Source organism: Castor canadensis, chromosome 9 (assembly GCF_047511655.1).
Source record: "Castor canadensis chromosome 9, mCasCan1.hap1v2, whole genome shotgun sequence".
NCBI classification, from domain to species: domain Eukaryota; kingdom Metazoa; phylum Chordata; class Mammalia; order Rodentia; family Castoridae; genus Castor; species Castor canadensis.
The window spans coordinates 151788387-151800499 of NC_133394.1; the positions used below are offsets into that span (position 1 = coordinate 151788387).

At 53.7% G+C, this 12113-nt stretch overlaps 1 protein-coding gene across 5 annotated transcripts in view; it reads left to right on the forward strand.

Annotated features, from left to right (window-relative positions):
- The window catches only part of Sorcs2 (sortilin related VPS10 domain containing receptor 2), a 417324-nt gene that overhangs the window by 333996 nt on the left and 71215 nt on the right, over positions 1-12113 (forward strand). For all 5 annotated transcript variants that reach the window (XM_020165343.2, XM_074042674.1, XM_074042675.1 and 2 more), the window contains 2 exons: positions 2353-2517; positions 10680-10753. In XM_020165343.2, coding sequence (XP_020020932.1) covers positions 2353-2517; positions 10680-10753 — 239 coding nt within the window. The remainder of the gene's footprint in view (positions 1-2352; positions 2518-10679; positions 10754-12113) is intronic.

Below are 12113 nucleotides of genomic sequence, written 5' to 3' on the forward strand. Positions count from 1 at the left end.
TTCCCTAACCACCCCACAGCCTATTCCGGTGTTTGCCCTGCTGTAATCCACACCCAGAAGGGACATCTGGGAGGACAACACATCTTTGCCCCCATTGCAGGGATGGAAGCTGCTGGAGGAATCTGTCTCATGGAACCACATCTGTCTCCTTTGGCCCTCCGTTTGCCAGGGAGGGAGGGTTTTGTGCTGGAGGATACTAATTAATGTCCCTGCGCAGCTCATTAAGTTCTCCCTGGAGAAAAAGAGCAGATCTGATGATCGTCTGCTCCTGTAAAGGCAGCTGCTTTGGCTGCTTATTGACCCACACTCTTGTGCTTTAGAGTCTCCTATTGATATGCCAGGGCTTGGGTCGCCATCACAGGACAGCGTCCACACAGTCCCCCCCAGAAAACTGCTCACCTCGGCTGGGCTGGTCCCACCCTCCTTCCCAGTTCCAGGCACAGGGAAATTGCCCTCCCATCTTGATGTGCCCTGCAAAGTGTGACTAAGAGCTGGGTCTGCAGTTAGACTCAGGTCCTGACCTTGACTCCATCCTGACCAGCCATGTAACCAGGGCAGCTTGCTTCCCCTCTCTGTGCCTCAGTTTCTCCATCTAGGAAGCAGGGATGATAACAGCGTAAGGAGAATTCCCTTGCAGAGCTCTGTGAAGACAGCCTTGTCGAACTCATGATAACCTGGCATTGTGAGGAGGGAGCAGCAAACACGATTTCCCCCATCTCACAACCAAGGAAACTGAGGCGCAGTGCAGAAAATAACTCACCTGCCATCACATGTGGAGTAGGAATCAGGCTATCAAAGCTGAGTGTGCACCCCCAGCTCCCTACTCTACCAGTACGCAGTGTCATGCCCTCATTCATTCATTTTTTCACTCATTCAACAAGCATGCAGAGTCCCAGCCTGCACCAGGCACTGGACACCATAGGGAAGAGGACAAGGAGGGAGTGAGCTCCAATTGTGGCCCCTGTCCTAACAGGCTGACAGTCCCAAAGGCAGTGGAATATGGTGGGTGGGTCGCTGTGACCTTGTAGCAGAGCCCCGACTGGTCCCAGGGGTAAGGAATCCGCGCCCCCAACCCACCCACCCCTGACAACATGAGGCTTCCTGTCCTGCACAATGAGAGATAGGAATGAGCCAGGGACATGTCAGAGAGAACCATGCTAGCCAGTGACCACAATGTAAACCAGAGGCAGGGAGGACAGGCCGGTCCTAGAAGGGACAAAGGTGCTACCTGTGGAGGTTGACGGTCTCTCAGGGTTGTAGGGAGAGTGTGTGTGTGTGTGTGTGTGTAGGAAGGTTATTCTATGGTCTGCATTGGTGAAAGTGAACCCCAGCTTCCTGTGTGAGGAATGGAAGAGGCTGAAGCTGGAGGGTACAGCCTGGGAGGCGTATGCCTCCCAAATGACCTGCTACTGTGGAGCCCAGTGTCCACCCAGCCAAGTGGATGTTGTAAAAACGTGAACCAGGTGTGGTGCGCCCATCACAGCCCTATATGTGTCCTGTGGCTGCTGAACCAAGTTCAGCACGGAGGCCTGAGAACAGCACCAACCTGTGCGCTCATAGTGTGGGTCCAAGTCAGGTGTACACATGGTCACATCCTTCCTGAGGTCCAGGGGTGGTCACGGCTCTGCCTTTTCCCACGTCTGGTGTTGCCAACAACCCATGGGTATGAGGAACTTGTAGATCCATCCCCTACTCGCTCCATGTCTCCATGTTTCTGCGTCTCTGTCTCCTCTTCTTATGAGGACACCATCACTGGACTTAGGGCCACTTAAGTCCAGAATGGTTTCTCCGAGGGCCTTAACTATGACATCAAAGACCCTATTTCCATGTATGATCGCATTTTCAGGTGTGGGGGATGAGGCTGTGGACACACCTTTTCAGGGGACACCGGTCAGTGGTGCACTGTAGTACCCCTCCTCACCTTTGTAGAACTTGATTTTCTGCTATGTCCTCTCTTACTGTCTCCATCAGTCCTTCAGATGTGCCCCTGAGCCCCTGGGTCATCGTGCACTGGAGCAGCCACTTTCACAGGCAGCCTCCTCTGCTCCTGTACCCCCTCCCCACCTGCCTCAGCTCCATCCAGACAGATTCTCATTTGTGGCAGAGACCTTGAACTCAGATTCACAGTGGAGACTCAGCAGCTGCAATAGTGCTGGCATCAGAGTCTCACCCCATCATCCCATGAATGAATGAGTGAGTAGAAGGATGGATGGATGAATGGATGGGTGGATGGATGGATGGGTGGATGTGGGTGGTTTACACTGAGTGGCGGGGTGGGGTAGACCTGAGGTTCCTACCACTGTGCCTCCCTAGGGTCCATGGTGGAGGCCTCATGCCTGCTTTCTGTTTCAGATCATCTTGGTGAGCTCTTCGCTCAGTGACCGGGAGCAGAGCCTCTTTCTCAGCATGGACGAGGGTGCCAGCTTCCAGAAGCAGCCTGTCCCCTTTCTTGTGGAGACCCTCATCTTTCACCCCAAGGAGGAGGACAAGGTCCTTGCCTACACCAAGGAGAGCAAGGTAAGAGGGCACAGGCCAGGTGCCAGGTCTAGGGGGCCAAAGTGTCTGTCCAAGCCCTACTGGGCAAGCGTCCAATTAGAAGGACATCAGGACAGAGATAGCCTTCTCCACCAGAGGCTCAGAGCCCTTCCGTTGAACAGGGGGCCTCACTGGAGCAGGGAGGCACAAACCCCGCTGTTGTCCTGCTTGGAGCCAGAATGTTGTCCTGTGTTACATCAAGAGTGACACTGCGTGGCGGCGATATATGAAGCCAGTGAGATGGGGTCAGGTAACTATAGGATGCCTGCCTTCTCCCTCTCCTCTCTGCATACCAGCTGTAAGCACCTTCCTCCACTTCCAGAACATTCCCCACACCCTCCATGCCAGCCCTCACCAGGCCTTTGCCCCACCTGGATGTTCTTCCCCCTTCACCAGAAAGAGTAAATGGTTCTTTAGTCCCAGCACCTCCCAAGGAACTGTGTCTCATGGGAACCAAGGTTGAGGAGTTGGTGAGGTATCCAGGGACCAACACAGAGAAGGGGAACGCCTGCTGGCATCTGGGAGCTGGCCCACCCCCAGTCCTGAGGGCTATGTGGGAAGGCACAGGCTGGGAAAGGCTGGGGGAGGCGCTGCACCACAGCTGGAGGACAGAGCTTCCGCTGGCTTCCTACAGCCACTGTGGGAAGTGCCCACAGACAGGGGGCTTAAGGTGACAGAGATAGGTTCTCCTACAGTCTTGGAGACAAAAGTGCAGTCAGCATCCCTGACTGCAGTGAAGGTGTATGCAGGGCTATGCTACCTCTGCAGTCCCCAGGGAAGTTGATTCTGTACTTCCCAGGTCCTGGAAGCTGCCGTGCCTCTTGGCTTATGGCTGCATCTGTCCATGTTCCAGGGCAGCAGCTTCAAATCTCGGCTCCATCTTCACAAGGTACACTGTCTGTGCGTGGGTGTACTTGTGTGTGCGCGGGTATCCGGAGATGTGTTGTGTGAGCTCTCCCAGCCCCTCTCTTTTGTAAGGACACATGTGATTGTATTTGGGACCACCCAGATCATCTGAGATCATCCTACATCTTAACAGTCACTTCTGCAAAGTCCCTTTAAGCCCCACTGGGTTCAGAGGACCAGGACGTGACCATCTTTTGAGAGTACCATTTTTAGCCTCTCACCATGCCCAGTCACAGGCATGGGGAAGGTCCCAGGAGGAGGCCTGGCCCTGGTGACAGTAATGCAGTCCCTGTCAAACTGGTTGGAAAGTGCAGGAGTGGAAGGAAGACACCTGCCCCTCCCTGCTTCCAGGCTTCTGCTCCTGCCTCCATGGCTGTATCCAACCAGAGGCTGTGTCAGAGGGTAGGAGCTGGGGTGCTGTTTACATGGCACCAGGGAGGGCTGAAAAGGGCCACCGTGGGTCTGGATGGCAGATGGAAGCTGCCAGATCAGCAGTCTTCCCTAGCTGCCGCTGCCCAGGCCAGCCTGGGACCCCCCCACCCCCACTGTTCTAGGCCCTGTGCCTTTCTCAGCACCATGTGTGGTTGTGTTTATGCTGCTATTTGAGCCTTGTCTACACTCCACACATGCCTGGGCTGAGCCCTTGAGGGCAGGGGCAGTGTCTGATGTTTTTACCATTTTAATCTCAAGCGCCTGGCTGAAAAGACATGCTGGCTGGCTGACTGGCTGACTGGCTGGGTGGGGGTGGATGGATGGATGGATGGATGGATGGGTGGGTGGATGGGTGGGTGGGTAGATGGATGGATGGATTGACAGATGGACAAATGGATGGATAGATAGATGGACAAATGGATGGATGGATGGATGGATGCACTCATGGGTGGGGGTAGATGGGTAAATGGATAGATGGATGGATGTATAGGTGGGTGAGGACATGGATGGATGGATGGATGGATGGTTGGATGGATAGATGGATGGATGGATGGATGGATGGATGGATTGACGGATGGACAAATGGATGAATAGATGGGTAGATGAATGGATGAATGGGTGGACGTATTCATGGGTGGGGGTAGATGGGTCAATGGATAGATGGATGGATGTGTAGGTGAGTGAGGACATGGATGGATGGATGGATTGACGGATGGACAAATGGATGAATAGATGGGTAGACAAATGGATGAATGGGTGGATATATTCATGGGTGGGGGTAGATGGGTCAATGGATAGATGGATGTATGTGTAGGTGGGTGAGGACATGGTTGGATGGATGGATGGATGGATGGGTGGATGGATGGTTGGATGGATAGATGGATGGATGGCTGGATTGACAGATGGATGGACAAATGGATGGATAGATGGATAGATGAATGGATGGATGAGTGGATGTATTCATGGGTGGGGGGGATGGGTAAATGGATAGATGGATGGATGCGTAGGTGGGTGAGGACATGGATGGATGAACGGATTGACAGATGGACAAATGGATGAATAGATGGGTAGACAAATGGATGAATGGGTAGATGTATTCATGGGTGGGGGGGATGGGTAAATGGATAGATGGATGTATGCGTAGGTGGGTGAGGACATGGATGGATGGATGCATGGGTTGAAGGTGAATGGATAAATGGATGAATGGATGGTGGTTGGTAGCTAATAAATAGATGGGTGGATGGATGACAGATTTCTACCAACAGGGATCAGCCAGGTCAGAGACCTCCAGCGGAGACTCCTGGTGGAGGAGCCCTGGCTCCCTGACAAGGTCTGGCCCCTTGCTGTCTGGCATCCTGTGTGTCCCTGGGCTTGTGGCTGCCTCTCTTCTCCCAGCACCTTCTCGGGGACAGCATGTGACCCTGGGTATTAGTGGTACAACTTAGCCTTCCATGTAATTAGACCATAGCACAGTCACAGAGGCTTATTTTACCGCCGAAGTTGGCTACATTGCAATTGCTCTTTAATTTATGGTGCCCTGAGAAATTAATGGAGCTGAAATCTTGGCTGTTTTCCTGGCTTCTTTTCTGTGACTATAAGGAAAGAAAAAGGGGAGAAAAAGGGCTTAGTTGAGGTTGTAAAAAGTGAGAGATTGGGGGAATTAATAACAATGGCAGAAGGGCTTAGTTTCAGGGTACTACGGTTTTCCAAAATGCCAGCTCTGGGCTCCAACAAGTCTGGTGTCTTAAGCAGGTGTCTGTGTCAAGGTGCTGGGTAACTCACAGCCCCCACACCTGTGGCCCAGAGCAACATGCACTGGGTATCAGCCCCGGGTCTGCGGAGAAGCCAGGGCTCTGCTATGTTTTGCTGGGATCGGCTGGACGTGTCTTCTGCCTGCTGGGGTTCAGGCCCCCACACAACTCTCCTTCTGGGGGTTTGCTGTTCTCATGACAGGGGCAGAGCAAAACACACAGTAGTTTTAGCACGGTGACTTTGACCTCTGCTCATACACCATTGACCAAAGTGAGTCACACACCGAACCCGGAGTCACAGGGTGGGCATGAGTTACCATGTACAGAAGATGTGCTGTGTCACACAAACCAAACCTCACTCCACCTCCTCTGGGTCCTGGCCCTCGCTCTGGCATGGTCCCCGTCACCTTCAGGCTGCCCCCACCCTACGTCCCTCCCTTGCTGTGTCATAATTTGGGATATTCTGAGGCACCTTAGCCTGATAGCCCAATGTGCACTCCTTCCAAGGCTCAGCAAACTTGCCCAGATCCTGGGATCAGTAGGGCAGGAGGCCTTGAAGGTCCTTCCCACCTAGCTGCCTAGGACGACTGGCTCAGGGCCAACCAGCCTGTTTTCCCTGTGTGTGGGCCCTGGACCTGCTTGCTGGCAGAGCTGTGGGCACTCACTGCTAAGATGCAGTTAGAGTCACTTTTATATTTTATTTTGTTTTACTTTACTCCCATAAAGAACTTCTGCTTCCTAGCCCAGTGAGACATTGATCAGAGCCCAGGACTACTTTCCTGACACTTGAGGGAGCAAACATAGCTTTGAGAGAGGAATCAGGAAAGACTTTCTGGTGGAGGTGTGTTTGAAGAGGGATCTAAAGAAGAGATCATAATGGATGTTACTTTCTGATATACCTGCAGAGCAATCATGATGACCATACAGGGAAAGAAAGGAAAGCAAGCTCTGTGGCTCTGCAGCCACAGAGTCCCACCATGCTGTCAGGGGCAGGGGTGCGGGATGTAGGAAAGGGAATTGGTCCTTGGAATTTAGGGGGAGGGCTGAATTTCAGCAGGCATCTGAGGGGCCAGCAGGGCTCGGCACCATGCTTTTGGCTCTCTGCCCTCGGCCCTCAGATGCAAGAAGAGACGAGACTTCTTCTGAGTAATAGAACAATTCTAACTGAACGATTTTGTGGGCAGTGGGATCTTGTACCTCAGCATGTGCTTATTTTCACTCTACCCATTTGCATCTGCTGGGGCTGGGACAGAAATGTTCTATTTTCCTGGCAATTAGTGGCAGATATAAAGTCACCTCCCGTGAGACCTAATTGGAATGGCTCTATAAAGATTGGGGACAGGCACCATAAATATGAGTGCATTGCTGGTGACAACACGATAATGCCACCCATTAATGCAGGGGTTTTATCACCAGGGTCCCAGGAAGTGACGCCTGCCGCCTCCTGTTTCATTTGCTGATTGCCTGCAGGTGTGACTAGCACTCTCCCTATTTGCAGATGGATAAACTGAGACTAAAGGGGGAAAGGGTCCAGTCTGAGTCACTTAGATGATCCATAGAGAGGGTTCAAGGTGACCAGTCATCCTTCCTATAGAAACCCTTAGCCTGAACTTAGTGCAATTCTATGAACTCGGGTGTATGAGGTAAGAATTGCTGCTGTAAGTGAACGCTGTGTGACCTGGAGCAGCTTATCTGCCTCTCTGAGCCTCAGTGCTCTAACGTGAAACAGCAAAATTGCTCATTTTATGGTGTTTGTGTGTGTGCACATGCATGTGTGCATATGTGTGTGTGTGTAAAGTGAGGCCACATTTGACATGCATAGCTCAGTGACTGACCCCAATAAAACACCACACCTGCTGCCAGGCGCTCCCATGGAGGCCCAAACGCTGCGCCACAGATATCTCCCGAGCACCCGTGTCATGCCAGACCCTGTTCCACGTGCTCGACAAGGCTCAGGAGCTCCGGCCCTCAGCTAGCATACGTCCTGGATAAAACTTTATTGAAAACTCCCTTGGGTACATTTCCGTTAGCATGTGTTAGTTGCACGGGAGGCTTCACTGTGGGACATTTGCATCTGTGCTTTCACTGTATCTTAATGAGACTCCATCATTCTCCCTCCTCCCCGACCCCTTTCTTAGGACAGTTTCAACAGGTTTCATACACGTATGCAAAGGACATCCTCCTTCACGTTCTCCTTTCACCCTCCCCACTCCCACTGACACCCCCGACGGGACCTGCTCTACCTTCCTGTCCTCCATTATTACATTATTTATTTACTCATTGCAGTACTAGGTTTTGAACTCAGGGCCTTCACCTAGAGCCACCCCACAAGCCCATTTTTTTGGGTATGTTCAACATAGGGTCTCATGAGCTATTTGCCCTGGCTGGCTTCAGACCGCAATCCTCCTGATCTCTGCTTCCTGAGTAGCTGGGATTACAGACATGAGCCACTGGTGCCCAGCTCTGTCCTTCATTTTTTTAAGTGTATATTGATTGCTCAAGGGGGCTTTGCCTTAGTATTTCGCACACGTACGTATTGTGCTTTCATCAGATTAACCCTGTCTATTATTCTCTCTCCTCTCTCTCTCTCTCTCTCTCTCCCTCTCTCCCTCCCCCTGCTCCCCTAGCATTCAACAACTTCCAGTACATTTCGTTATACAATCCCTTTTAAATATTAAATGTTCATGTACCCCTGAGTAGGTGTCAACACACAATGGCCAGCCACTTGTGTTTCTAAATAAAGTTTACGGTCACACCTGCTTAGGCTTGGTCACAGCAGAGAGGAGTGCTTCCTACAGAGAGCCCGGCCTGCAGAGGGACGGACATACTTACCCTCCAGCCCTTTACAGAGTAGCTCTTGTCCTGGAGTCAAACGTGTCCATTCATTCAGAAGACTCACTTCAGCACCTGGAGGGGGGCGGAGCTCTGCACTGGTGCAGAAGGGTAGGCAGGGCAGAGGGGGGCGGGCAGGGCAGCCAGCCACAGCGCACAGGGAAGTGGGAATTAAAACTCCCCCGTGTGGAAGAAAGTGAACCCATGCTGCGTATTCAGAGGGATTTACCTCTTCCACCACACAGCCTGGACAGGTGACCAGGGACTGCAAGGTGGGTCTGGGGCTGGGAGGACTGCAGAGGTGAGGTAAGGGAAAGGTGGCCATCTGTGGTGGGGACTTTGTCCACTCAAGTCTATGTGTCAGGACCTCCACATGTAACTGTATGTGGACACAGGGCCTTTAAAGAGGTGATGGGATGGATTATTTGATGAGTCTTATGTGACAGAGAAGGGAAACCAAGGCTACAGAGCCAGATCTGTGGGTGCCCGTGCTTTGGTGAAGAGGGAGCTCATGCAGAAATGTGACAGAAGGACAGGGGTGAAGGGTCCTGCACTGCGAGGGCCTGGCCAGTCTGTCTGTCCTGGTGTCCCCGTGACATCCTCCCCTCAGTGGATGAGGCAGAATACCCTCCACAGGATGGCCTTCAAGGCAGAAGGTGGGGAGCAGGTCAGAAAGTGCCTGGATTTTATTTCCTGCTTCTGGGAAGAGGGCAAGGGAAGGGAAAGGGGTCCCTGCTTCTGCTGTCCTGCAGTTTCCACGGTGCTGTATTTGGGATATTGCTCCCTGCACCCCACCACCAGCTTTCTACTTGGACACATGGAGTGATCAAGTCCCCCAGATGGTGGGGATTGGGTTGGCACAGAAGGTTCTAGACATAGGCACTGTCCCTGCCTGCCCACCCTGCCATCGAAGACCCCACTTTCTTCCTGCCCTGAGGTCAGGTCCCTCAGGACTGTCTCACCAGCAAAGGAAGGTGAGGCTCCAATCCTGCAGGGTCCTGTGACCCTGGCAACTTCCACGTGGTATCCATTAGAATCTGCCTGCCTGAGCCCTGGGCACAAACCTGAGACCAGCTATCCTCACCTCCTCTCCTAGGGCTTGGGTCCTGGGCCCAAGGACCGTCACACCCTCTGGTCCCTGTTCCCTCCTTTCAGGGCCAGTCCAGCTCCCTAAGCTGGGCTCTTTCTGCCTTTTCTTCCTGTCCACTCCACTGCTGCCCAGTGCTCCAGGCTGCCTCCTTGGAGATCTGTCTTGCCCCTGAGGTGGGGTAAGGTGAGGTGGGGGGAGGGGATACCTGCAACACCATCTGATCAAGGCCCCTGAGCTCATTTCTTGAGCTTTGGCTGGGTTCAGTCAGGGAGGTTGCATGCTACACGGGATCAACTGCACATCAGAGAATGTTTTAAAGCCAGGACAAGCCTTTTCCATTTCTCCTTCCAGCTCTCGTCTGTCACGGTGGCTCTCATGAGTCCTGGTGCTCAGGGATCCTTGCAGAGTAAAGCATGAACCCTTGCAGTCTTGACCTGCCTCAGGACAGGGTGCTCAGGGCTCCCACCCTGTGCTGGCCCAGGCCCCTTCCGGGGTAGTAGGCACTAGGAAGGGACAGGAGTGAGGGCAGCCAACTTTCTGCCCATGGCATGGCAGGAGGCAAATCCCTCACATCAACCAAGGCTCCAAGCCCAGCAAGCCCTCTGTTCCATCATCAGCCGGCAACCACATAGCTCAGACTCAAAGTCAAGATTGAAAAGTTCAAGTCCACAGCTGCAGAGACTTGCACCCCACGCAAGCCTGTGCAGAGCCCTGTGGTGGGTCCCCCATTCCCAGCTCTGAACTCCTTTCACTCCTTCACCCCTCTGTGTGTGCCACCACTTCCTTCCAGATGCCCTCTCTCCCCTTCCTCCACCCTCACTGTAAATCCCTTCTTTGGCAGCAGGGCTCAGGTATACTTCCTCTGGGAGGCCTCCAGGATTTCACTTGGACAGCCTTATCACCTGGGTCCTGCTGACTGAGCTGAATGGGAAAGGCTGTGTGCAGAGCTCTCTCTCCAATTTCAGTTCTTGGCGGGTGGTCTGCTCCCCCAGTGCGCACAGATCTACTGTGTATATGCAGGACCAGCGGGTGTCTCTTGGGGAATCCACTGCAGCAGGCTAACCATCACTTGGAAGTGGCTGGCTCCTGAGGTCATGACCAAACTTTGTTTCTCTCTTTTTTCTGCCATACAGCTCTATGTGACATCCGACCTGGGGAAGAAATGGGTGCTTCTGCAGGAGCAAGTGACCAAAGACCACGTCTTCTGGTAAGAGCCTTTCCCATTGGGGCCTTAGGCCTCCTTCTCCTGCGTGTCCCCATCCTGCACCTCCTCACCCCAGGGCACCTCCAGAGTCCTCTGTTAGCTCAGGAAGGCAGAATTGGAACCACTAGGAGCCCAGGGCTCAGCATTCCTCAGGCCTGTTTTACTTGTGACCTGCTGTGTAGCTTTGCACACCTGAAACTCCCTCTGAGCCTCAGTTTCCTCCTAGTGGACGGTGGTGTGATGTGCTGGGTGGGGGAGGGGGAGGCTGGCACAGTACCAGCACATGGTGGGCCCACTTCTTGCTTCCCTACTCCTGATCCCAGTCCTCACTCAGCCCCTAACTGCCCCCTTGGGAGTTGCCCCAGGACTGTGGGCTCCTGTCACAAGGCCCAGGGACTCACCTGCCTGATCCTCTCTTGAGGCAAAGACATGGGTCCGTGTAAGATATGACCCAACATGCCCACCCCCGCCCACCAAGGAGCTGAGCAGGGGAAAGGAGGCTGGTGAATGCAGGCTAGGTGGAGCTAACATCCCAGCAAAGGGTGCGCTCAGAGACCACGTTCAGACTGGGGGTGCCAGCTCCTCACTTGCATTACCTCGTGGGGATCCCCTCGGTGTTCTGGTCCTCTGCCCCAGGGAGGCAGCTCTGGCTCTGAGGAATGTTCACTGGATGCTTGAGTGAGGCCCGTGGAGGACAGGCACTTGCCTGAGTTCCTGGGCAGCAGAAGGGGAGTGGGAAGCCAAGGCAGCTGGTTCGGAGCCCACACTACTGCGGCTGTGGCCAGCATCTCTTCTTCTGACTCAGGTCCCTTTGGAGACCAGCAGTGAACCACAGGTTCAGTTCTCCCCGCCGCGCCACTCTTTCTTGTGCTTGCATGCACACGTTCTTTCATACCCCTCCCCTTTCTAAACTCTGCCCTGGCCCCCAGTCAGGCCACGGTCCCATCTCCAGCCAGGATGCCAGGAAACAGCCCCTTCCCCTCTCCTTGCCTCACTGCAAAGTCCAGGCTACTCCTGGAGAGGGCTGTTTTCCTGGCCTATCCTGGGGACTGAAGGTCTCCATCGTCCTCCAAAAACTGGCTCCTGTTGCTCTTGCCCTCTGCTCCGGGGGAGAAGTGAGGGCAGTTTCTCCATGGCTTCCTGTGGGCTGGTTAGTTCCTTCCCCAGAACCCAGAGGGTTGCCAACCATCATTGGCTCCTTACTGATACTAACTGTTAGGGACTGCCAACTGTTGGTCAACTGCTGGTGAGGGACCTCTGAGAGCTTCCAGCAGGTAGGGAGAGGTTGGGAAGTGGGATTACTGACCCATGTCAGCCTGGGGACCTGGTGGAACCTCTCCAGCACTGAGGCCAGGCCGAGGGG